A 25,268-nucleotide genomic window follows, 5' to 3' on the forward strand; every position below is an offset into this window, starting at 1 on the left:
GCCTCTCACTGTTGTGGCCTCTCCCGTTGCGGAGCACAGGCTCCGGACGCACAGGCCCAGCGGCCATGGCTCACGGGCCCAGCCGCTCCGCGGCACGTGGGATCTTCCCAGACCGGGGCACGAACCCGTGTCCCCTGCATCGGCAGGCGGACTCTCAACCACTGCGCCACCAGGGAAGCCCCAAAACACTTCTTAATGTTAGTTGTTTTATTTAAAATGTGGTAAAATATACATAACATAAAATTTACAGCTGCTTTTTAACTTGACTAGTCTATTCAGTATAGACTTGAAAGTTCAGAATAGAATGAAACAGTTTGCTCACCACCCACATCAGGAATCCAGGGAGATGAGGAAATGGCTTGCTCTGGTAGAAGTATGTAGGAGATCTGTGTGACCATGCAAGTTTGTCCAGGATAGGCCCAAAGTTGAAGAACTAACACACTTCTCTGAGTCTCTGTTCTGCTGTTATGGCTGTTGCTGCTTCTAACAAATTTTTAGGGACTTGGGTACCTTCAGATTTCCCTGTACAGGCCTGCCTAACCTCGGCTCTACATTGGTCCCATCCAGAACACTGAGACTCAGGAATCATGCAGTTTGATTCAAAATAAGTTAATTAAATTAATAAAATTTTAATTTTTTCAGTGTAAAATGCATATAAAATATACCCAAGACTGAAGTTGAAGACTAAAGCATATGAAAGGAAAACTTACAGATCCTGTTTCCTCCATTTCTAGCACATAAGTAAGACTGTCATTCGGGTTTGTGGTAGTTGGGGCACACCATTCTAGTGACAAATTACAGATTCCTGCTTCTTTCAGCTCAGGGGGTGAAGGTGTTGGAGGCATAGTTCCTGATGTATGGAAGACTGCTATTTCACTGAAATCACTGAAAAATAAATGAAGATGGGAAAATTAGTTTCAGGTTCTTATTGAAGTATAGACTTCTATATATTGCAGTAAATCAATGTATTTCAATCCAAAGTTATTTTTGGCAGCTAATCTGAATGAATATTTTGTAGAAGCATTCAGTTTAAGGATCTTGTGCTGTTTCATGGTACCTATATAGCAACTTTTGAAGTTTTCACCTTTGCCCTTAATAATATACACAAAATATTAGAATATTATAAGATGCTACAAATAACAAAAATCCATAATATTAATAATCATTTACAAATGAGTGCTTTTAAAAAATATAACTGCTTACCTCACCCCATTCCAAAAGGAAGCTATTTATTTTGGAACCATTATCACTGGAATGCTAAAAATATCAGAAAGATAAAATTATGATGAGCTGTTTTTACACAGTATATATATACACATATATATGCATATATACACATGTAAGTATTTATATAATATATGTAATTAATCTGCTTACATTTTATTTTTGAGGCTATCCAGATTTTAAAGTTAAAATGCACATTTTAAAAATTAGTTTCTGCTTTGTAACAAAGTGAATCAGTTATACATATACATCTGTTCCCATATCCTTTCCCTCTTGCGTCTCCCTCCCTCCCACCCTCCCTATCCCACCCCTCCCGGTGGTCACAAAGCACCGAGCTGATCTCCCTGTGCTATGCGGCTGCTTCCCACTATCTATCTACCTTATGTTTGGTAGTGTATATATGTCCATGCCTCTCTCTCGCTTCTTCCCAGCTTACCCTTCCCCCTCCCCATATCCTCAAGTCCATTCTCAAGTAGGACTGTGTCTTTATTCCTGTTTTACCTCTAGGTTCTTCATGACATCTTTTTTTTCTTAACTTCCATATATATGTGTTAGCACACGGTATTTGTCTTTCTCTTTCTGACTTACTTCACTCTGTATGACAGACTCTAGGTCTATCCACCTCATTACAAATAGCTCAACTTCGTTTCTTTTTATAGCTGAGTAATATTCCATTGTATATATGTGCCACAACTTCTTTATCCATTCATCGGATGATGGACACTTAGGTTGTTTCCATCTCCGGGCTATTGTGAATAGAGCTGCTATGAACATTTTGGTACATGTCTCTTTTTGAATTATGGTTTTCTCAGGGTATATGCCCAGTAGTGGGATTGCTGGGTCGTATGGTAGTTCTATTTGTAGTTTTTTAAGGAACCTCCATACTGTTCTCCATAGTGGCTGTACCAATTCACATTCCCACCAGCAGTGCAAGAGTGTTCCCTTTTCTCCACACCCTCTCCAGCATTTACTGTTTCTAGATTTTTTGATGATGGCCATTCTGACTGGTGTGAGATGATATCTCATTGTAGTTTTGATTTTCACTTCTCTAATGATTAATGATGTTGAGCATTCTTTCATGTGTTTGTTGGCAGTCTGTATATCTTCTTTTGAGAAATGTCTATTTAGGTCTTCTGCCCATAAAATGCACTTTTTGCAGTCTATAGGTCATGCCAAATTTTATGTTTTGTTGTGTTTCCCAAATTTTATGCAATGAAGGAAGTTAGTACTTAAGTAAATTGAGAGGTAGACTTATCGGTAACCACAATTATAAACAAATTTAGGTTGTAGAAATTGACATTTCAATTTTCATTAATTATTGAAATTCTGATTAACATTTCTTAATTTACTTGGTGCTTGATATAGACAAAAGAAGAGAAAGATGATTATGGAGAAGGAAAAGGGCTAGAGAAATAAGTCAAATGAGGCATGCAAAATTTCATATTTAAAATTCAGGACAAAGTAGAAAGAATGTTTTTAAATTAAAAGACATTTTGAGGTGCTTTTGGCAATAAAAATCCTTACTTTCCACTGTAAATTCAGGCTGCTCTTGGATCGGTTAATCAGTTTGGGTGTAAGTGGAGGATCTGGTTTACAGCCTGGAGTTGTGAAGCTAACCACTTCAGACACAGTTCTGTATGCTGAGCCTCTTATGATTGTAATTCTAAAAATGTAATGACAATTGTTGTAAGCTTTCAAATATGTATCCTAACATTTGTAGTAAATTGCATACTTCAGTTTCTAGATACATTTCTTTTTTTAAATTGCAGTATAATTGCTTTACAATGTTGTGTTAGTTTCTGCTGTACAGTGAAGTGAATCAGCTATATGTATACCTATATACCCTCCCTCCTGGACCTCCCTCCCACCCCTCACCCCCCATCCCACCCATCTGGGTCATCACAGAGCACCGAGTTGAGCTTCCTGTGCTCTATAGCATGTTCCCAGTAGCTACCTATTTTCTGCATGGGAGTATTTATATGTCAATCCTAATCTCCCAGTTCGTCCCACCCTCCCCTTCCCCACCCTGTGTCCACATGTCCATTCTCTACGTCTACATCTCTATTCCTGCCCTGCAAATAAGTTCCTCTGTACTATTTTTCTAGATTCCACATATATAAGTTCCATATATCGTTAATATACAATATTTGTTTTTCTCTTTCTGGCTTACTTCACTCTGTATGACAAACTCTAGGTCTATCCACATCTCTACAAATGACCAAATTTCATTCCTTTTTATGGATGAATAATATTCCATTGTATATATGTACCACATCTTCTTTATCCATTCATCTGTCATTGGACATTTAGTTGTTCCCATGTCCTGGCTATTATAAATATCCATGTCCTGTCTATTGTAAATAGTGCTGCAATGAACATTGGGGTACGTGTCCTTTTGAATTATGGTTTTCTCAGGGTATATGCCCAGTAGTGGGATTGCTGGGTTATACGGTAGTTCTATTTTTAGGTTTTTAAAGAACCTCCATACTGTTCTCCATAGTGGTTGTATCACTGGACAGTATAAAACTCTTAGAGGAAAACAGAGGAAAAACACTATTTGACATAAACCACAGCAAGATCTTTTTTGACCCACCTCCTAGAGTAATGAAAATAAATACAAAAATAAAACAAATGGGACCTAATGAAATTTAAAAGCTTTTGCACAGCAAAGGAAACCATAAGCAAGATGAAAAGACAACCCTCAGAATGGGCGAAAATATTTGTAAATGAAGCAACTGGCAAAGGATTAATCTCCAAAATATATAAACAACTCATGCAGCTCAATATCAAAAAAAAACAAACAACCCAATCAAAAAATGGGCAGAAGACCTAAACAGACATTTCACCAAAGAAGACATACAGATGGCCAAGAGACACATGAAAAGATGCACAACATCACTAATTATTAGAGAAACACAAATCAAACTTACAATGAGGTGTCACCTCACACCAGTCAGAATGGCCATCATCAAAAATACTACAAACAGGGCTTCCGTGGTGGCGCAGTGGTTGAGAGTCCGCCTGATGATGCAGGGGACACGGGTTCGTGCCCCGGTCTGGGAGGATCCCACGTGCCATGGAGCGGCTGGGCCCGTGAGCCATGGCTGCTGAGTCTGCACGTCCGGAGCCTGTGCTCCGCAACAGGAGAGGCCACAACAGTGAGAGGCCCGCATACCGAAAAAAAAAAAAAATCTATAAACAACAAATGCTGGAGAGGGTGTGGAGGAAAGGGAACCCTCTTTCACTGTTGGTTGGAATGTACATTGATACAGCCACCAGATACATTTCTTAGGAGCTAATTATAAAAATTTTTCCAGCTGAATGAAGCTGTATGCTTGCAAATAATGACTCCCAAATCACCCTTTTACCTGTTTTAAATGAAAGAAAGTGAACTAATGCTAGATTTGTAGGGAGTTGTTTTGAAGCTTGAATAAAAGACCACTCTTCTGGCCAGTAGCAAGGCTGACTATAGGAATCATATAGATAGTGAACTGATACAGACTCGGGAGGCTGCCTGGCTACAGGATGGGAGAGGTTGTGTAAGATGGAGTTCTTACCTGACAAAATAGGCCACTGATGGCTGTAGATCAAGTAGAGTAAATGTAACTTCATCACCGCTGTGAAGATAACCTTTGTTTATAACAGATCTCACACACATTTAAAAGCTAAGTAATAATCTTAATCTTATATATTCACCTGTAAAGAAGCACAATCCTCCTTGAAGTTTAGATAACTTTAACACATTTTATAAGAATACAAAAATGTGATATTAATAATTCAAAATTCTTCATTTGCATGCCAAATTAATATACCTATAAGAAGTGAAATTTTATTTTACCACTGCAACTTCTTCACACTGTAATAATACAGATTTGTCTTTAGCTAGCTTATTTTAAATTGTATTGATATGAAAAGCCTCAAAAACACCATGCATCATGCAATTTATTTGTTCACACAGCTACATCTTCCTGAGCAAATGGTCCTAAGTACGTAGGTGTACTCTACTACCTCAAGGAGCTTCTTCCGGTTCTAAACCCTGAAATAGCCTCTGAAAACTGTAAGATTGTTACTTCTAAGCAAAGGCTGATGCTTCTAATCGAAGGTCTCTCAAGTTTGTACGGTGATCAGGGGAACAGGCAAAAGTATATTTTTATAAAAAACAATGATTTTTGTGAAATACATAACACCAGAAAAAGATCATTATGTAAATTCATGCAAAGCTTAATTTTATAAATAGCTTTTCATCACATTTTACATCTCCTCTTCCCTTTACTCAATGTAGAAGATTGTGTATTGTAATTTTTAAGTTAAAAATTTCTAGTTGCTAATTGTAAAAGGAATAAGACTTTATAAAATAACTAATTACATTTAAATTTTCACTTTGAGTCTCTGAATAAAGATGACAAATTCTAGAACATAAAATTTAAGATGTGTTATGATTTTTAAAGTGCTGTACAGACAGCTCCAGATCTCTCACTTATTTCTTGCTTTGTTGTTTTGTGGGCAGAAGAATTTCTCTTTCTTTCCTACTTGGGATTTCCTTTCCCTGTGCCTCTCTCAGCATGTTCTCTTTCAGACTGCACATCCCTATCCAGTCGAGGAACTGTTGGAAGTGGTTGGGTATGCTCTTACCATGTCCTCCACTGTATCCTCTCTAGTTCTGTTTCTATCTTCTGAGCACATTCCTAAACTCATGCTACTGCTATCATAGTTCCACATATAACTAGCTCCTGCAATGAAGTCCCCGGGAAAGCCCAAGTCTTATATGCTCATTGCAATGCAAATACCTCCCTTGTGTACCCAAAGGTCTATCATCATGTTAAACTGTCTTTTTCCCTAAATGACCTAAGTAAAAAAAAGAGAAGAGAGAATTGGAGGAAATCTTTTCTTCCCCAAGTCTAAACTTGTCAAATAGGAAATCTGTAAACTGAAGAGAATTGACTAGTTGATATTTAAGGTTCCCCTCAGCTCTAAAATACCTATGATTCAGTGAATTTTGTCAACTGACCTGGCAACCTACCACTATTTATAAAACTATTTCCATAGAAAATTGCACCCAAAGCTTGGAAAAACCTGCAGAAAAATCTCTAGAACTTAGCCTAGGTATAAGTTGTAATAAGTTATCTATATGTCTAGATAGCATATTTGAATTGAACTATGAAAAATCAGAGATGATTAAAAAGACTTACATATACACATTTTAATATTTTCCATTTTTAACACTGTTAGATATTGCTACTTCAAATATTACAGGAGATTTAGTATGATCACATTTCTCAGAACCATGTGGTTTCCATGAAATAACAGCAGATCTTGTTTGAATATCAGAGACCTAAAATAACAAAAATTTAAGTAGGATACTTAAAAATTATAATCTGTAATTTATGATGTAATCTTTCCCTAAGTCTTGTTTGATGCTAAGTATATCATTCTTCTCTTATTAGGTGCTTAAATATTGTGATTAAACAATGAGCCATTAATATTATCTTTAACAATGCAACACTGCATCTTTATGTATTGAATAGCTAAAGGAGATCATGAAATTTTAGCCAAGTAAAGGCTTCAAATTAAAATTGTGGTAGAGAAAAATATCAGTGAATTCACATGTTTTACAGTGACAAAGTAAATGAAAAGAAATACTTAACTATTCACTTTAGTTACTTACTACAGGCTTCTCAATGCTGAAACAGCATGACTTTCCATGTTCTGTTCTGCATTCTAAAAGTAGAAAAGCACCCCAAAAAATATATTACATTGCCAAAAACAAGTGAAAGAAGTTAGATGTCTATTATCCAACTACAAATACATTATCACCAAGATATCTACTAACACCTATTAGCAATTTACATTAAAAGTTTTAAAAGAAGAGAGCAGTCTAAAGTGTATACTATTAAATAAGCTTTAGCAAAAGATGAACCAAAGTCCCCAATTTAAATAAAATCATGTGAACTTGTTAGGATGATAGAGTAATTTGCAATGTTTTACTGGCAGACAACTAGAAAAAATTATGTGGTGTGTATGTAAGATACCTGACACATTTTGCATGAGGATGGTCATTTCTCGATAATTTAAAAAGACAGCTTAATTGTGGTTTTGTTAAGAATTTAGAGGTAAGGGTACAAAGAAGACAAGAGGAAATGGAAGCAGAAAATGGCACCTAGATATTTAAAATGCACCAAGATTCCTAAACATTAGGATGTCTGTTCATTGTCAATACAACCAAATTTCTCACCTTACCTTTTTCTGCAGTATTTGATGATGGGCTCTTGCTTCGTTTTCCACCTGGTTTCTGCTTGATGTCTCTGCTTTCCGTATCACTCCATTTGTTTCCATGACTAGTTTCAACATAATCACTAGCAGCATTGGAAGTGCTGGCAGCACTGGCTGTATTGAGAGCACCATCAGTGGCAGAAGTACTGGGAGCATTTTCAGAGATGGGAGTGTTGGGAGCATTGTCAGAAATGGAAGAGCTTGGAGTACTGTCAATAGGTGATGGTGTGGGAGTACTGTCAGAGGTGGAAGTCTCAGAGGCATAATTAGTGCTGGAAGGGCTCTGAACACCATTATCAGTGGTGGAAGGGTGCAGAACAGTGTCTGTGGTGGAAGCACTAGGAGTACGGTCAGTGGAAGAATTGTAGGGAGTATTGTCAATGATATAAGTGCTTGGAGGGTGGTCAGCAGTGTGAGTACTAGGCGTATTGTCAGCAGTGTAAATGTTCAGAGCATTGTTCACAGTGTAGGTGCTCAAAGTATTTTCAGCAGTGTAGATGCACGGAACATTGTCCACAGTGTAGGTGCCCAGAGTATTGTCAACAGTGTAGGTACTTGGAACATTGTCTACAGTGTAAATGCTGGAAGTGTTGTCCACATTGTAGGTGCTTGAAGTGCTGTCAACAGTGTAGGTGCTTGGAGCATAGTCTACACTGTAAGTGCTTGGAGTACCAGGAATACTGGAAAAATCACTAACTTTGTTCAAAAGCAATGAGGTGTCAGTAATCACACAGCCATTCTTGTGTCCAGCAGTTTGGCGTTCTTTCATGTTTTTCATCATACATTCTCCCGTTTTAGCAGCCCTTTCATCAAGATGGCTGTAATTTGCTCTTCCATGAGAATGGGTTTCTAAAAGAGATAATGGAATGCTGTTTAATAATTATAATAATTACATATCTCAAAATCTTTTAAATCTTTGTTTCAAACCACCAAAAAGCACTGATAAGCCATGCTTTACTTCAAAATAATTTTCTACTTTGCTTTAATACAGATATTAGGGGTGTGTGTGTGTGTGTGTGTGTATGTGTATGTATTATGTATTGAAATATACAGAAAGAAAATCATGAGCAAATAGAGACAATGTTTTCCTTGGGAGTAACTACACTTCCAAATTTTAAGGTCCTAAGATGACTGTGTCTTTTATATTCCCACTGTATGGCATTAATAATGAAAACATTATTTTATGATTTTTCAATATGATTTTATAGACCCAGTCAGTAAAATAAATATCATAAATCACATGCTATATCAAAGTACAAAAAGTTTATAGAAAATTATGTTTATGTGCATTTTGCCTAAGACACAAACCAGTACCTATTATCATCCATCCCAATATATATGCATGAAATGCAATCATTCATGGAAATGTTACTATCTTCTACTTTTTTAATTTTAATAATTGCCCAAAGCTGTTAATTTTAAACTTAAAATATCTCCAGTTTAAGAAAATTATATACTACCATGCTGCTCATGGTATATAAATATTGCTGCTCTTGGTGGCAGTGGTGGTGGTGGTGGCAGCAGTGGTGGCGGCAGCTGCTGTGACACAGGCTCTTGGATGTAAGGTGGTGGAAATTCCCCTTGAGCTGAGGGATACATCAGTTGAAGGGCTTGTGGATACAAAGGACAAGTTGGTACAATGAAGTGTGATACTTGTTGTAAAAAAGCAGACATGGTCATGTGGCAGTCAATTGTCTGAGGCACAATGCTAATTTTTCGAATCCCATTTTCTTCTACCACCTAAGATGGAAAACAGAATATCAGAATCCATAAAAATCAGCATTTTTCCTGCTAAGTTTTACATTTATATTCTGTGCTCTTAAACAATAAAAGATCAAAAACAAATAATCAAGTGAAACTATGTCAAGCAGGAGGCAAGATAATTGCTCCTTTTCCCCACATGTATAGCTTTCAAAAATGTAATTTTTGACAATAGATAATATATTGACATGGTTCAAACCATAAAGTATAAAAAAATACATGAAAAGTTTCCCTCCTAACCCTCATCTCCTCAGTGCCCCCCCCCCAGTAGATAACTACTGTTCTTGGTTTCTTATAAAACCTTCCAGAATTTCTTTATTGCCATGCAATAAGAATACAGATTCTTATTTTTCTTCCTTTTTAATTACATACAGGTAGCATTATTCGCATATTCTGTAGTTTGTTTTTTACACATAGAAATATATCTTGAAGATCTTTCTATATCAATACATAGGGCTTCCCCATTTTTTTCTGCACTGCTGCTTAGTGCTCCATTATCTGATTAAATGGATATACTACAACAGTCCCCCCTTGACAAGCATGTGGGTTATTTCCAACCTTTTGTGATTATAAACAATATTGTAACAAATAATCTTGTACATTTAATATTCCAGATTTATAAAAATACATCTTTGGATAAATTCTTCAAAGTGGAATTGCTGGGTGAAATGGTGTATATGCATTTGTCTTTTTGTTAGATATTGTCCAAATAGATAATTCCATTTAGAATTAAACCATATTATATTGACTTTAGTGTGTTCTTGATCTCTAATGCCATGTAATAGAAAAAGACAGTCTCAATTATAAAATTTCTGAGGCCATGTAATATCTTATTAATCTCTTATTAATCTTTACTGTAGCAATTGTAATAGATAATTAGGATTGGTTAAAATACTCAGAAACAAAAAAATGGAGGATTAATGAATATGAAGAGATACAAATTCATTAGATGAATAAAGCATTATTTACAAGACAGTCTAGGGAGCTTTGGTTAAACATCACTGCAATTGCTTTTTAGCACTGATGATAACAATAAAGTGAGTAAATAAATAGTATTCCAGAAGTTCTCTTATCATACAGTAACATAATGAAAACTGTTAAATGATGGCTTAGTGCTAAACACCAAACAAAACCACAGTAGTATACCAGAGACATGTAACCAGGAGGAAGATATATTGGTGGCAAAGTACCACTTGGTGGCGTCAGAGGTACATCAGCAAGTCCTAAACAAGAATTATTACTAATAACATTTCAAATAACTTTTAAAAAGTGAAAACTAACTCCAAGCTTTAAAAATGGTCAACCATTTTGTAAGTGTATGTTGTTTACTTATGTAGGAGACTAGGTAAGAATGTAGATGAATCAATACAAATTCATCACAACTGATGGAAAATAACCAAGGCACATAATGGGGACTGGCTGAAATTTATATAATAAAAATGTTGGCAAAATACACTGCTAGTAAAAATAAACTTCCAGTGTCTTTTACTTACCCATTCTTTCTCACCTATTGTAGTTTTATACTGAATAATAGAAGTTTTACTCTGTACCATAAAATATATTTTTTACAGTGATGTTACATAACAAAACTTAAATTGATTGTATTTTAAGGCTTTTAACCAATAATAGCAAAGTGAAATAATTTTGGGGAAACAGCATAACATAGAGAAGGACCCAATGCTACTCATGTGATACTTTACTGTTATATTAGGTATTCTTACTATCTTAAACACACGATTGCATAGGAAATAAAAATACAACACAGAATGGAGACATTTATATGTCATCATTCTTTTGTTTATCTGAAATTATTATAATTAATGCTAAGTTTTAAAAATATATGTGGCTTTCAAGGCCTAGAATGGTAATTTACTGTTAATAAGGGGGAAAATAATAAAGATGAGTTCAGGATAAACTTCATATAGCAGCCATATGGAATCCAATGCTAAATGATGTTTTAAAGCATTTTGAGACATAGCTCAAAATCACCTCCAGATGCAAAATAATTGGCATAAAAACAGAAATAATCACAGTACTTTGAAATAATTAATAGTAAATCTTTTTTTTTTTTTTCCAGTACACGGGCCTCTCACCGCTGTGGCCTCTCCCGTTGTGGAGCACAGGCTCCGGACACACAGGCCCAGCGGCCACGGCTCACGGGCCCAACTGCTCCGTGGCACATGGGATCCTCCCGGACCAGGGCACGAACCCGCATCCCCTGCATTGCCAGGCGGACTCCCAACCACTGCGCCACCAGGGAAGCCCTAGTAAATCTTAAATGAAGTAAATATTTATTAACTTTGTACTGCTACTGAAGTAATTCTGTATGCTATACATTTGCTATATATACATGTATATATAGATATCAAATTTTTTATAGTTATATATAAATAATCCCCCCCTTATACATTGTTCTATCTTAATTGTCTAGTATAGTGCTGGAACATGCTAGGCACTACAGAAATACTTGTTGAATATATGAATGAGTGAGCAGTCTGGAGCACTCAGCAGTGTCCTATAGGAGAATAGTCTAAAACTATCAGTGGTTGTCAATATCTCCAAAATCTGGACTTTTTCAAATGGGATTCTTGAATTAATCTTTAATTTTTATAAGTACCTTACATGAAGGTCTCTAGTAAGACTAGCAAGATGAGTCCTGGTTGTTCTGTTGGTATTATGCTCCTATGAGGAATATATAAATTTAAGAGCATTCAATAAGGCTCAAAGAGGAAAGGACATTAGGGGATTAGATTACTAGTAAAATCATTTCACACTAATATTTAAATTCACCTCTATTTGATATCAAACAACACACATATGATTATACTTTTACTGACCTTGAATATTCTGAATGTTCCCGTCATCAGACTTGATGGTGAGGGTCTCCCCAGGGTTAACTTGCACCAATATAATCTAGAAACAAACCATTCTTTAATGACATTTTTTTTATTAATTAACCTATGAAAACTCTTTATTATTATTATTTTTTTTTGGCGGTGCGTGGGCCTCTCACTGATGTGGCCTCTCCCATTGCGGAGCACAGGCTCCGGACGTGCAGGCTCAGCGGCCATGGCTCACGGGCCTAGCCGCTCGGCGGCATGTGGGATCCTCCCGGACTGGGGCACGAACCTGTGTCCCCTGCCTCGGCAGGCAGACTCTCAACCACTGCACCACCAGGGAAGCCCCATTATTGTCTTTTTGAAAAATATTCAGAGTCATTAATTACTGGGGTCTCAAATGTTCAAGGAGAAGAGTACAGCTGGATCAAAGGCACTTAGGAGAAATTCATACACCTAAGTAAGAGCAGGTCCTCCCTCACCCAAGTAAAACTCAATATAATAAGATCACAGAAAATACGTACATTGAGATGGAAAAACCAAATCTTACCCCCCCAAAAAAACCCTGCAAAAAATTGAAAAACCGAAAACAAAACTTATCTGAAGGTAAAATTCAGGCATACTTGTTGTATCCAGTATTGAGGAAAAGAAGGCCATCTGGTATATCTCTTGGGATAAGTCATCATTTGTGAATAATTAGTAGTACACTGTGTTCCAACAGTGGTGTCCAGATAACTCTCCATCTAATTAAAAAAAAGTAATTTTAACTTCAGTAAGGTCATTTTTATCTCAGCTCCTTTTGAAATGGTGATGTCAAACAAAACTATAAGCAGAAGTACAATATTTGCTCAGTTCCCTAAGCTCCGAAGAAAAGTGACCTTTTTACATTGCATACGTAGATAAGACTTTTCTTGAATAGATTACTTTAAATGAGTAAATGTTAAATCTGTTTGTGCTATGCGGCTGCTTCCCACTAGCTATCTATTTTACATTTGGTAGTGTATATATGTCAATGCCACTCTCTCACTTCGTCTCAGCTTACCCTTCTCCCCAGGGAGATCAGCTCGAGCTTTGTGACCACCTAGAGGAGTGGGATAGGGAGGGTGGGAGGGAGACGCAAGAGGGAGGAGATATGGGGGTATATGTATAAGTATAGCTGATTCACTTTGTTGTACAGCAGCAACTAAAACAACAGTGTGGGGCAATTATACTTCAATAAAGATGTTAAAAAACACTCAATTAAAAAAAGGAATTTAACCTATCATTTTATATCAGAGACTTTTCATGGGGAAGAAAACTTCTGTCAATATCCTGAATGATCAGAAGGCTTCAATAAAAATCAGAAATCTCAGGGAAAAACACAAAAGTCTTTTCTGCAGAGTAAACTTCTTTAAACATCAAATAATTAAGATTAGACTAAAATCTTATATTTTGATAAATGACGTTTTTTGACAAATACTGAGTTTGCTTCAGATGAATTTTTCTGAGGGAATGTATGAGTTTCAGAATTGAAAATAAAATTCTCAGCTATATCCGATGTACCAAAACTTGTGTTTTATATGTAATATCAAGTTTTGTAGAAACTATGTAAGAATATATATATATATATATATATATATATATATATATATATATATATATGTATATATATTCCAATTCCTTAACCTGTTCATTTTCATCAAAACTTCCAATTATTTGTACACATGGTATGTCAAATTAATAGGTTTTACTACTTCACCTCTTTATATTTCTTATAGCTGTGCACCAACTCAGACCTAGGATTAATTTAATCATCCATTCAATCTTGGGGGACATCCATACATCAACAGATTCAAAATAGACAGCCTGAGGTAGATAACTATCCTCCAGTAAAAATTGAGAAGGGAGTTTTGTTTTGAAACTAAAATAAATTGGACTTAGATTCCTTAAAATATAAACGTTTTAAAAATTCCTGTCTGCTATCAAGTGAATGTTACATGTGATTAAATGCCCCATTTAGAAAGATTGTTTCTAGTATTTCAGTTTTACAGGTTAAATCATCTGTAGTATGTAAGGAATCAAATTTCCTTTTATTTTTTTATTGTAGCTTTTTTGGCCACACTGCGTGGCATGTGGGATCTTTGTTCCCCAACCAGGAATCGAAGCCGTGCCCCCTGCATTGGAAGCATGGAGTCTAAACACTGAATTGCCAGGGAAGTCCCCCAAATTTCTTTTTAGCATTTGGAGAACTTCTTGTTCTTTCCCCTTATGTTTTGGTCATTATCTTTTCAGTTTAAAGTTAAATGCTAAATTCATGTTTAGATCTTCAATTTCTATCAATGTTATGACCAATTATTCATATAAGAACAACCAAAATTTAAGGGTAAGAATGGCATCACAATACTTTTTCTTGAAGATATATTTATCCTTTATAGTATATACAATAAATATATTGAATAATTAAAATGCAGAAACTATAGAACTTAGTAACCTTTATAGATATATCAGTACAAGAGAAGGTAGAATAGGAGCAATATGATATATAATTGTTATATTGTTATCAATAGAACCTAATTTCACATCTGCTTCAAGTGTAGCTTTCATTCCATCAAATTAAATTAAGATAAATAACTACATGACGAAGGACAATTTGACAAAAGCTCGGTTGCCAAGGATTTTTTTCCAGTGTAAAGAATTTCTAGGGTTGCTTCATTGAATACATCTCCCCAGCAAAAATCTATTTTCCATCTCATAAGGTACATCAATAAACTACTCTAAAGTGAAATATCTTTTTCAATGCAGCTTTAATAATTTTGCTTTTCAGGCTATTCAAATCTTTTCATAAAATCCTATAGAAGCCTCCATTTGGCTGTTCTATTCTCCTCACAAATTTCCCATTATTTTCCTGCTACTTTGCTCTATAGTTGCACTATAAATGTAATGCTTTAAAACAAACCAGCACTAATGAAAGAAAATACTAGGAGAGGAAAAGTACAAAATGTTGAATGGCATTACTACAAGTGAAACACAAATCCTCAAAAATTTGTCTTAATAAACTCTGCATAAGAATCATTAATTCTGGTTGAAACAAGGAATTACAGAACACAGAAAAACAACACAGCCACTATGGAGAAAAGTATGGAGGTTCCTTAAAAACCTAAAAATAGAACTACCATATGACGCAGCAATCCCACTACTGGGCATATACCCTGAGAAAACCATAATTCAAAAAGGGTCATGTACCACAATGTTCATTGCAGCTCTATTTACAATAGCCAGGACATGGAAGCAACCTAAGTGTCCATCAACAGATGAATGGATAAAGAAGATGTGGCACATATATATGATGGAATATTACTCAGCCATAAAAAGAAACGAAATTGAGCTATTTGTAGTGAGGTGGATTGACCTAGAGTCTGTCATACACAGAGAAGTAAGTCAGAAAGAGAAAAACAAATACCCTATGCTAACACACATATATGGAATCTAAGAAAAAAAAAGGTCATGAAGAACCTAGGGTTAAGACGGGAATAAAGACAGAGACGTAGTAGAGAATGGACTTGAGGATATGGGGAGGGGTAAGGGTAAGGTGTGACAAAGTGAGAAAGTGGCGTGGACATATATACACTCCCAAACGTAAAATAGATAGCTAGTGGGAAGCAACCGCATAGCACAGGGAGATCATCTTAGTGGTTTGTGACCACCTAGAGGGGTGGGAGGGAGGAAGAGGCAAGAGGGAAGAGATATGGGAACATATGTATATGTATAACTGATTCACTTTGTTATAAAGCAGAAACTAACACACGACTGTAAAGCAATTATACTCCAAAAAGATATTTAAAAGAAAAAGAAAAAGAAAAACATTAGGTTCCTTAGAAGCAGGAAAAACCTTATAAGCTGGGGAGGAAAATGTTAAAATAGATACATCCAGGCTTCTTAGTAGTTTTGATAGTTTTAATTTCAAACTGAGACTAAACTTAACTACCCTCACAGTTCCATAAATGCATAGAGAATGCTACAGTTAAAAAATCCTGATGCATGTTGCAGTAAAGGGTTTGTGCCTCACTGCATAAATTCCAAGCTAAACTATTTAACTATACAAATGGTCATGAAGAACCTAGAGGCAAGACAGGAATAAAGACACAGACCAGTAGAGAATGGACTTGAGGATACTGGGAGGGGGAAGGGTAGGCTGGGTCAAAGTGAGAGAGTGGCATGGACATATAAACACTACCAAATGTAAAATAGATAGTTAGTGGGAAGCAACCGCATAGCACAGGGAGATAAGCTCAGTGCTTTGTGACCACCTAGAGGGGTGGGATAGGGAGGGTGGGATAGGGAGGGAGGGCGGGAGGGAGACGCAAGAGAGAAGAGATATGGGAACATATGTATATGTATAACTGATTCACTTTGTTATAAAGCAGAAGCTAACACACCATTGTAAAGCAATTATACTCCAATAAAGATGTTAAAAAAAAGTAACACTAAAATCAAGTGTATCAATAGGGCAAGGACTACAAGGATGTACTCTGTTTTGCAAATTTTTAGAGAGTTTATTTAAATCAAATTACTGGTCAGATGTCAATATTAAAAATTTACCTTATATTAAAAAAGACATTTAAATGACTTCAAAATAGATTAATTTGATATCCACTTGTGTATATGTTACAATAAAATTATAACTCTTCAGAACCCCATTTAATACTGTGCTATTTTATACTGTGCTATGTGTAATCATTTTGAAAGAAATATGTTAACCTTAGACACTATTTTCAACCTTTTTGAAAAGTGGGAAAATACTCCAGATGTATAACCTGATGAAGAAACAATGCTTATCTTCCAGAATTAAATTTAGGCTCAGAGTTTCTCCACAACTTCATAATTTGGGGATTTCAATTCAGAATGCATGGTTTTGGTCCATAACTGATTGTGCTTCCTACTTTTTTCCTCAAAAGTATCATTTTTCAAATAAAGTTCTCTACTACAATCTTTTAAAAGTCCTATTCCAAAGTCACAAATATTTTTAAAACTGGAAGTTAATTATTATTTTAGAGTTTACATGATTTTTTTTACATCTTTATTGGAGTATAATTGCTTTACAATGGTGTGTTAGTTTCTGCTTTTGCCAAGGACAAAGTGAACTCACAGATAGAGCACAGGGTTGGAACTGTGAGAACTGGGAGGAAGGAGCAAACAAGAAAGTCAGGGAAGCCCCAAGACTTAGACTGCTGAAAGGAGCCAATCCATAGGACCTGAAGGAGGAACAAAGAAGGGTCTGGAAGAGGCATGATAAGAAGAACACTGAAAAATGAAATGAAGAAGAGTGACAAATCTACTTGTAATTTATGTACAGGATCAAATGTGTGAACTTTTGAACCAGGGGCATCTCATTTAAGGGGGAAAGTGAAGTCCAGTGGGGTGAAGGAACTTGTTATTTAGTGGCAAGACTGGTCTCCTGACTCCCAACCCTGTGCTCTCTACCACCCATGTCCTCAAAGTGTAGGTGAAAGAGGTCTGTACTTCACTTTTCAAAACTGTAGTCTACCTAATTTATGAGTTGAAAGAAGGGAAAAGTTGTTGGTTTTTCTAAGGACAGGAACAACGTCTTACTCAGGTTTATACCTCTTTTACATGATCTCCTGGTGTGGTAGCCCCCAAATGGCCCAAGAAGTAGTACGATCAAGCTGGGGAGCATGATTAACTGTAAGCTGTTTTTGTCACGGAGGGTATGTTTACATGTGACCTTAGACAAGGTTTCTCTATGGAGACATTTGCATGTGCACACAGAGACAGATAACTTATTTTCTAGGCAAATGACAACTTATAGGAATTTACCACTACAAGAATTTAGTCTAGCTTTAGGTAACATGAAAACTGAGAGAATTTGGAAAAGTGGAATGTGAGATGGTATACTGAAAACACACTCAATGAAGCTTTAGTGGCCAAGTTAGGCATGTGTAATTCAATGGCCAAGAACTCTTAGAAGCCAGAAGCATACTCCTAGCAAATAATGACATCATACAAATAGATGCACACACCTCCATTTTATAGGACTTGAGTTGGAATCTTGGAAATGTCTTATTCAAAACAATTTTATAAGCTGTAACATTGCCCATAGGAGTTTTTATAAATGGGGTTAAATTCTAAAGGAGACCCCCAAATCACCTATCAAGCCACAAAATGAAGACCAAGTAAAAATAATTCATAGGAATAAGCAAAGTGCATCAAAAAAACAAATCTTTTAAAACTGAAGCATAGGTGACTTACAATACTATATTAGTTTCAAGTGTACAACATGGTGATTCGATATTTTTATAGCTTACACACCATACAAAGTAAGTATAATATTATTGACTATATTCCCTGTGCTGTACATTATATACCTGTGACAATTTTTATATAACTGGTAGTTTGTTTCTCTTATTCCCCTTCAGCTATTTCACCCATCCCCCTCCCTCCCTCCCTTCTGGCAACTACTAATTCTCTGTGTCTGTGAGTCTGTTTCTGTTCTATTTGTTCATTTGTTTGGTTTTTTCGATTCCACATATAAGTGAAAACATACAGTTCTTGTTCTTCTCTGTCTGACTTATATCAATAAGCATAATACCATCCAGGTCCATCATGTCACAAATGGCAAGATTTCATTCTTTTTTATGTCTGAGTAATATTCCATCACACCCCCCCCACAAACACACAACACACACTTACGTGTACACACACACATATATCCCTCATCTTCTTTATCCATTCATCTGTTCATGGACACTTGGATTGCTTCCATATCTTGGCTATTGTAAATAATGCTGCTATGAACATTGGGTGCATATATCTTTTTGAATTAGTGTTTTCAATTTCTTTGGGCAAAAACCAAGGAGTGGAATTGCTGGATTGTATATTAGTTCTATTTTAATATTTTGAGGAACCTCCATACTCTTTTCCATAGTGACTGGATCAATTTACATTTCCACCAACAGTGCATGAGGGCTCTTTTAGCTCCATATTCTCCTCAACATTTGTTATTTTTTGTCTTTTTGATAATAATCATTCTGACAGGTGTGAGGTGATATCTCATTGTGGTTTTGATTTGTATTTCTCTGCAGATTAGTGATGTTGAGCATCTTTTCATGTGCCTGGTAGATATCTGTGTGTCTTTTTTGGAAAAACGTCTATTCAGGTCCTCTGCCCATCTTTAAGTTGGATTGTTGTTTTATTTTTTGATATTGAGTTGTACAAGTTCTTTATATATTTTGGATATTACCCTTTATTGGACTTATCATTTACAAGTATCTTTTTTCTTTCAGTAAGTCGCCTTTTCATTTTGCTGGTCATTTCTTTGGCTGTGCAAAAGCTTTTTAGTATGATGTGGTCACATTTGTTTATTTTTGCTTTTATTGCCCTTGCCTGAGGAGACAGATCCAAAAAAATATCGCTAAGACCAATGTCAAAGAGTGTACTGTCGATGTTTTCCTTCAGGAGTTTTATGGTTTCGGGTCTTATATTTAAGTCTTTAAGCCACTTTGAGTTTGTTTTTGTACATAGTGTGAGAAAATGGTCTAGTTTTATTCTTTTACATGTAGCTGTCCAATTTCCCCAACATCACTTATTGAAGACACTGTCTTTTCTTCATTGTATATTCTTGCCAATTTTGTTGTAAATTAATTGACCCTATGTGCCTGAGATTATTTCTGGGCTCTCTATTCTGGATGTTGAATGGATGTTGAATTTTGTCAAATACTTTTTATGCCTCTATTGTGATGATCATATGATTTTTATCCTTTGTTTTGTAAATGTGCTGTATCACGTTGATTAATTTGCAGATGTTGAACCATCCTTGCATCCCTGGAATAAATCTCGTTTGATCATGTTGTATGATCCTTTTAATGTATTCTTGAATTCGGGTTGCTAATTTTTTTGAGGGTTTTTGCATCTATGCTCATCAGAGGTATTGGCCTGTGATTTTTTTTTGTAGTGTCTTTGTGTGGTTTTGGTATCGGGATAATGCTGGCCTCACTGAATAAGTTTGGAAATGTTCCCCTTCTTGAATGTTCTGAAATAGTTTGAGACAGATAGGTGTTAACCTTTCTTTAAATGTTTGGTAGCATTCCCCAGTGAACCCACCTGGTCCTGGACTTTTATTTTTTGGGAGTTTTTTGATTACTGATTCAATTTCATTATTAGTAATAATTCTGTTCAGATTTCTTCTTTTTGATTCAGTCTTGGAAGATTGTATGTTTCTAAGAATTTATCCATTTCTTTCAGATTGTGCACTTTGTTGGCATATAATTGTTTGTACAATTCTCTTAGTATGAGCTGTATTTCTGTGATATCAGTTGTAACTTTTCCTCTTTAACTTCTAATTTTATTTGGCCCTCTCTCTTTTTTTTCTTGATGACTCTGGATAAAGGTTTATCAATTTTATCTTTCCAAAAACCATCATTTAGTTCCATTGATCTTTTCTATTGTTTGTTTTGGTCTCTATTGTATTTATTTCCATTCTGATCTTTATTATTTTCTTCCTTCTACTAACTTTGGGCCTTGCTTGTTCTTTTTTTATAATTCCTTTAGGTGTAAAGTTAGGTTTTTTATTTGAGATTTTTCTTTTTCTTTCTGATATAAGTCTATATTGCTATACACTTCCCACTTAGAACTACTTTTGCTTCATCTCATAGATTTTGGACAGTTGTGTTTCTATTTTCATTTGCCTCAAGTTATTTTTTGATTTCCTTTTTGATTTCTTCATTGAGCCACTGGTTTTTTAGTATCAGGTTGTTTAGTCTCTATGCATTTGTATTTTTCTAGTTTTCTCCCTATAAATGGTTTCTAGTTTGATACAGTTGTGGTTGGAAAAGATGCTTGATATGATTTCAGTCTTCCTAAATTTATTAAGACTTGTTTTATGGCCTATCATGTGATTTATTCTGGAGAATTTCCATGTGCATTTGAAAAGACTGTATCCTGCTGTTTTTGGATGAAACATTCTGTAGATATCTATTAAGTTCATCTGGTCTAATGTGCCATTTAAGGTCACTGTTTCCTTATTGATTTTCTGTCTGAATGATCTTTCCATTGATGTAAGTGGGATATTAAAGTCGCCTAATATTATTGTTTTACTGTCAGTTTCTTCCTTTATGTCTTTTAATATTTGCTTATATATTTATCAGCTTCCATGTTGGGTGAATATATGTTTATGAATGTTATATCTTCTAGGATTAACCACTATATCATCATGTATAGCCCTTCTTTGTTTTTGTTATAGACTTTGTTTTAGAGTCTATTTTGTTTGATATGAGTATTGCTAACCCAGCTTTCTTTTCATTTCCATTTATATGGAATATCTTTTTCCATCCTTTTACTTTTAGTCTGTATGCGCCTTTAGTTCTGAACTGAGTCCCTTTTAGACAGCATACAAGAGTCTTCTTTTTTTTTTTATTGTGGTATAGTTGTTTTACAATGTTGTATTAATTTCTTCTGTACAGAGAAGTGAAGTTCCCTGTGCTATACAGCAGGTTCTCATTAGTTATCTATTTTATACATACTAGTGTATATATGTCAATCCCTATCTCCCAATTCATTCCACCTCCCCTCTTTTCCCCCTTGTTCTCTATGTCTGTGTCTCTATTTCTGCCATGCAAACAGGTTTGTCTATACCATTTTTCTAGATTCCACATAATGCATTAATATTCATTGCAGCACTGTTTACAATAGCCAGGTCATGGAAGCAACCTAAATGCCCAATGACAGATGAATGGATAAAGAAGATGTGGTACATATATACAATGGAATACTACTCAGCCATAAAAAGGAATGAAATTGGGTCATTTGTGGAGACTGGATGGACCTGCAGACTGTCATACAAAGTGAAGTAAGTCAGAAAAAGAGTCTTGTTTTTTAAATTCATTAAGCCACTCTACGTCTTTTAATTGGAACATTTAGTCCATTTACATTTAAAGTGAATATTGAAAGGCATGTACTTATTTCCATTTTGTTACTTGTTTTCTGCTTGTTTTTGTAGTTCTTCACTGTTCTTTTCCTCTCTTAGTCTCTTTCCAGGTAGTTTGATGATTTTGTTTATTGTTATGTTTGAGTTCCTTTCTCTTTGTATTTTGTGTATCTGTTGTGAGTTTCTGGTTTGTAGTTACCATGAGGTTCATATATATTTGCTTTAGACTTAGTCTTTTAAGTTCAAACACATTCTAAAAGCTCTACATTGTTTTACTCCCCCCATATGTTTTATGTTTTTGATGTCATTTTACTCTTTATGCATATCCCTTAATTACTTATTGCAGTTATAGTTGATTTTAGGACTTTGGTCTTTTAATCTTTATATTAGCTTATTAAGTGCTTGATCCACTGTCTTTACTATATATTTACCTTTACCAATGAGATTTTTTTCCCCCTTCATATATTTTCCTATTTCTTTTTATAGTCTTTATTTTTCACCTAAAGAAGATACTTTAACATTTCTTTTAACATCAGTTTACTGGTGATACATTCCTCTTGTTTTTGCTTTTTTTGGACAGTATTTATCTCTCCTTCAATTCTGAATGTTAACCTTGCTGTGTGGAATGTCCTTGGTTGTAGTTTTTTCCTTTCAGTACTTTAAATATATCATCCTATATGTCCATGCCTCTCTCTCACTTTGTCACAGCTTACCCTTCCCCCTCCCCATATCCCCAAGTCCATTCTCAAGTAGGTCTCTGTCTTTATTCCTGTTTTACGCCAAGGTTCTTCATGACATTTTTTTTTTTCTTAAATTCCATATATATGTGTTAGCATACAGTATTTGTCTTTCTCCTTCTGACTTACTTCACTCTGTATGACAGACTCTAGGTCTATCCACCTCATTACAAATAGCTCAATTTCATTTCTTTTTATGGCTGAGTAATAGTCCATTGTATATATGTGTCACATCTTCTTTATCCATTCATCCAATGATGGACACTTAGGTTGTTTCCATCTCCAGGCTATTGTAAATAGAGCTGCAATGAACATTTTGGTACATGACTCTTTTTGCATTATGATTTTCTCAGGGTATATGCCCAGTAGTGGGATTGCTGGGTCATATATACACTACCAAACATAAGGTAGATAGCTAGTGGGAAGCAGCCGCATAGCACAGGGAGATCAGATCAGTGCTTTGTGACTGCCTGGAGGGGCAGGATAGGGAGGGTGGGAGGGAGGGCGACGCAAGAGGGAAGGGATATGGGAACAGGTGTATACGTATAACTGATTCACTTTGTTATAAAGCAGAAACTAACACACCATTGTGAAGCAATTATACACCAATAAAGTTGTAAATACATATATATATATATATATATATATATATATATATATATCATGCTAATACCCTCTGGCCTGCAAAGTGTTTGCTGAAAATTAGCTGATAGTCTTATGGGGGTTTCCTTAAATGTGATTCTTCGTTTTCCTCTTGCTGTCTTTAAAATTTTCTCTTTAACTTTTGCCACTTTAATGATAATATGTCTTGGGGTGGATATCTTTGGGTTCATTTTGTTTGGGACACTCTGTGATTTCCAGACCTGGATACCTGTTTCCTTTCCCAGGTTAGGAGAGATTTCATCCATTATTTCATCAAATAAATTTTCTGCCCCTTTCTCTCTCTCTTCTCCTCTGGGACCCTTGTAATGCTAATGTTAGTATGCTTGATGTTATTCCAGAAGTCCCTTAAGCTATCCTCACTTTGCCATTCTGATTCGGTGGTTTCCACTATTCTGTCTTCCAGGTCACTTATGCATTCTTCTGTATCATCTAATCTGATGTTGGTTCACTCTAGTGTATTTTTCATTTCAGTTATTCTATTCCTCAGCTCTAATTGGTTCTTTTCTATATTTTCTAATTCTTTGTTGAAATTGTCACTGTGTTCCTCTATTCTTCTCCCAAGTTCACTGAGCATTTTATGGCAATTGCTTTGAAGTCTATCAGTTAAATTACTTACCTCTGTTTCACTAGGATGTTTTTATTCCTGCAGTTTTATCTTGTTCTTTTGTTTGGAACATATTCCTATGTTTTCTCATTTTGTTTGACTTACTCTTTCTCTAGAAATTTAGGTGAAACAGTTACTTATGCCAGTCTTCAAGTTGTGTCCTTCCAAAAGAGCATCCATATGCAGATTACATATGTCCCGTGGCTTTGTTGGGAAAGCTGGAGCTGAAGCAAGCACAGGCTGAGCCTTCTCCTGGGGCACACTGGGGGCAGCCACTTTGTAGGGTGCAAGCTGGAACTGAGGGAGTTAGAACTGGAGCCTGGCATGAGCCAGGACTTCTCCTGTTTTGCACTGGTGGTCACAACCTGGGTTGGTGGGGCTTGAGTTGGAAAGGCTACAGCTGAGGCCCAGCACAGTCTGTGACTTCTCTTGCAGTGTGTGAGGGTAAATGCCTCAGTAGGGTGTGGGTTAGGCTGGAGGCCAGTGTGCCTGGGGGACATACTGGGGCAGTCTTGGGAAGCTGGCTAGAGTGCCAGCTCCTTTTCAATCTGCTGCCTCAGCACTGGGACTGGGAGTGAGTAAGTTTGTGCACTTACTACTTCAAGAGCAGAGTCTTGGTTTCCCACTACTCTCTGGCTCTCTCAGTCATAAGCCCCACTGTTTTTCAAAACCAGTTTAAAGGGCTTCTTTTTCCAGGGCTGGGCCCCAGGGCTGACATGCCTGGTGTGGGCCTTACACCCCTCACTCTTAGGGAGAACTTCTGAATTTGTGATATTCCCCTTTTTCTTTTGGGTTGCCTACTGAGTGTGTGTGTCCTGATTAGGTTGCTTCTCTTCCCCTCCTGCCAGTCTTGGTGTTTTTTTCTTTATATTCTTAGTTGTAGAAGTGATGCTCTGCTAATCTTCAGGTTGTCCTCAGAGAGAGCTTTTCTATATGTAGTTGGAGTTTTGGTGTGTTTGTGGGAGGAAGTGAACTCAGGTTCTTCCTATTCCACCATCTTGATCCTTCTGCCAAAATCATTTTTATTCTGGTAAAATTCAGATAACATAAAATTAACAATTTTAATTTATTATTCAATATTGAGGTAAAGTACACATAACATAAAATTTACCATCCTAACCAGTTCAGTAGTGTTAAATACATTCACATTGTTGTGCAACAGATTTCCTGAACTCTTTTCCTCTTGTATACTTGAAACTGTATACAAGAACAATTCCTCGTTCCCCTTTTCCTATAACCCCTGGCAACCACAC

At 35.9% G+C, this 25,268-nt stretch overlaps 1 protein-coding gene across 1 annotated transcript in view; it reads right to left on the minus strand.

The window, feature by feature from the left end:
* LOC307069956 (fibronectin type III domain containing protein 3C1-like) overlaps positions 1-12,835 on the minus strand; it is a gene marked incomplete at both ends in the record, with an annotated part of 45,850 nt that extends 33,015 nt beyond the window's left edge. The window contains 13 exon segments of the mRNA XM_079728310.1: positions 711-885; positions 970-1,091; positions 1,204-1,257; positions 2,749-2,887; positions 4,782-4,841; positions 6,414-6,424; positions 6,428-6,556; positions 6,890-6,942; positions 7,462-8,343; positions 8,955-9,234; positions 10,402-10,478; positions 12,093-12,168; positions 12,716-12,835. Of these exon segments, the coding sequence (XP_079584436.1) occupies positions 711-885; positions 970-1,091; positions 1,204-1,257; positions 2,749-2,887; positions 4,782-4,841; positions 6,414-6,424; positions 6,428-6,556; positions 6,890-6,942; positions 7,462-8,343; positions 8,955-9,234; positions 10,402-10,478; positions 12,093-12,168; positions 12,716-12,835 (2,178 nt within the window).
* Positions 12,836-25,268: the final 12,433 nt, after the last annotated feature.

This window comes from Hyperoodon ampullatus (genome assembly GCF_949752795.1).
Source record: "Hyperoodon ampullatus genome assembly, chromosome: X".
Lineage (NCBI taxonomy): Eukaryota > Metazoa > Chordata > Mammalia > Artiodactyla > Ziphiidae > Hyperoodon > Hyperoodon ampullatus.